Here is a 1,824-nt window from a genome sequence, read left to right on the forward strand (position 1 = left end):
GGATATAGCTCACTCACACTGAGGACCTATCCATGACCATTTACCCAGAATGCTTTGTGGGTAAATAAAATGGCTCCGTCCGTGTTAAAATATATTTTTAAAAATTATAAAAACTAAACATCCTACAGTATTTTTACAGTCTTTATTTTACAGTTAAAATATATGTTTATTAAATAAATCATGTATCCCTTTAATCATTTAACTGCAACTATCACTAGCATTAGCAGCACACAGATGAACAGTAGTTGTTGCTTCTATCAGGAGTTAAAGCTGAAAACTGAAATGATGTTGTTTCAAAACATAAGATTATAACCTTCTCTTCACAGCATCATGATTTTTACACACCAGAACTGTTTCATGTTTTACTGGGAGGTAACAGCAGATCAATCAAAACTGATGTTATCTGTAAACTCTGGTCTCATATTAGGATCGATACTAGCCTGATGCTACAGATACTTTATTTTGTTTCACTTCTTTTTCTTTTCCCTCTTCTTCATTTCTGTTTTCTGTCCAGTCAATCATGTAGTTTTCTTCATCTTTATTTTCTTCTTGGACAGGACTTGTTTTGGGCAGTACCACCCCACACAAGCAGCTGTTGTAATGTTTTCCCAGTGGTTTGGTCCTCTTTCAAACGCGCAGTGTAATGTTCAAATGAATGATGAAATGTTTTAGAATTGCCCGCTACGATCCTGGTGTGAACCCTACAAATGTGTCCTTGCTTGATGTCCACAGGCAGCCTTCAGTATCTTTGGGATGGTGGGTGGTCCTCTGCTGGGACTCTTCTGCCTGGGAATGTTTTTCCCCTGGGCAAACTCCATTGTGAGTCCTGCACTGCTACCTTTCTAAAACCTGTGTAACTTAAAGAAAGTTGATCATCGTCTCTGAATTTGATGCGTTGATGTTTTCCACCCGGCTGCTCTCAGGGTGCAGTTACCGGGCTAGCAGCAGGTCTGGCCATGGCCTTCTGGGTCGGGATTGGCAGCTTTGTGATGCGTATGTCTGGTTCCACCCCAGAACCCCTACTTAACACCACCGCTCTGCCGCTGTTTGACAACATGACCACTGCTGCTCTGACATCAGTGGTCAGCACCACCACATCTAAGCCAAGGTAACAAACAAACCTCGACAGTCTTCTGCCTTCATTCCTGTGTAACAGTTTAATAAATTCATACTTCTGATAGTGAAGCACACATACTGTATATTAGTGTGTGCTGTGTTTACCTTTTTTAGGGTTGTTTATCATTATCTGTGGCTTCCCTTCACTAGGCCGACAGGCGTTGAGGCTCTCTACTCCTTGTCCTACATGTGGTACAGTGCTCACAATTCTGCTACAGTGGTGGTGGTGGGGCTGCTGGTCAGTCTTCTAACAGGTAGGCACTTTGAGCCAGTGCTGTTTTCGTTAGCCATGATGAAATATTTTCGTTGACTCCTCCTTTTTTCATGACGATAACGAGACGTTAATGAAATAAACAGCTCTTTGGTGACTAAGACCTGATGAAACGTCCATTCAGGTCCATTCTGAGCTCAGAAACTGTTTATGTTCATAACGAAAGTAAAACTCTTTTTTTTCTTTTTTTTTGCGGGGAGAGTTAGCAACTGTGCATGTCAGCGCTGCCTGGTGCATGTAAACACTCGTTTGCACAAGTTTAATACTAACTAAGTTCAGGACTGCATGATGTCTGTTTTTATAAATAAGATGCATCTTCATGGTCCTGACTGACAGGTTTGTGTTGAACATGTGTGTTCCTCTTTATTGTTTATAATATTGGACATGTGTATTTTGTGTGTTCATTGCACTTTAGCAAATTCTGAGAAATAAAACCA

The 1,824-nt window shown here is 40.8% G+C and overlaps 1 protein-coding gene across 1 annotated transcript in view; it reads left to right on the forward strand.

Moving 5' to 3' along the window:
- The window catches only part of slc5a6a (solute carrier family 5 member 6a), a gene marked incomplete at its 5' end in the record, with an annotated part of 15,680 nt that overhangs the window by 7,917 nt on the left and 5,939 nt on the right, over nucleotides 1–1,824 (forward strand). The window contains 3 exon segments of the mRNA XM_014029287.1: nucleotides 733–819; nucleotides 924–1,108; nucleotides 1,267–1,370. Coding sequence (XP_013884741.1) covers nucleotides 733–819; nucleotides 924–1,108; nucleotides 1,267–1,370 — 376 coding nt within the window.

The sequence above is a fragment of the Austrofundulus limnaeus genome, unplaced genomic scaffold, assembly GCF_001266775.1.
Source record: "Austrofundulus limnaeus strain Quisiro unplaced genomic scaffold, Austrofundulus_limnaeus-1.0 Scaffold878, whole genome shotgun sequence".
Taxonomy (NCBI): domain Eukaryota; kingdom Metazoa; phylum Chordata; class Actinopteri; order Cyprinodontiformes; family Rivulidae; genus Austrofundulus; species Austrofundulus limnaeus.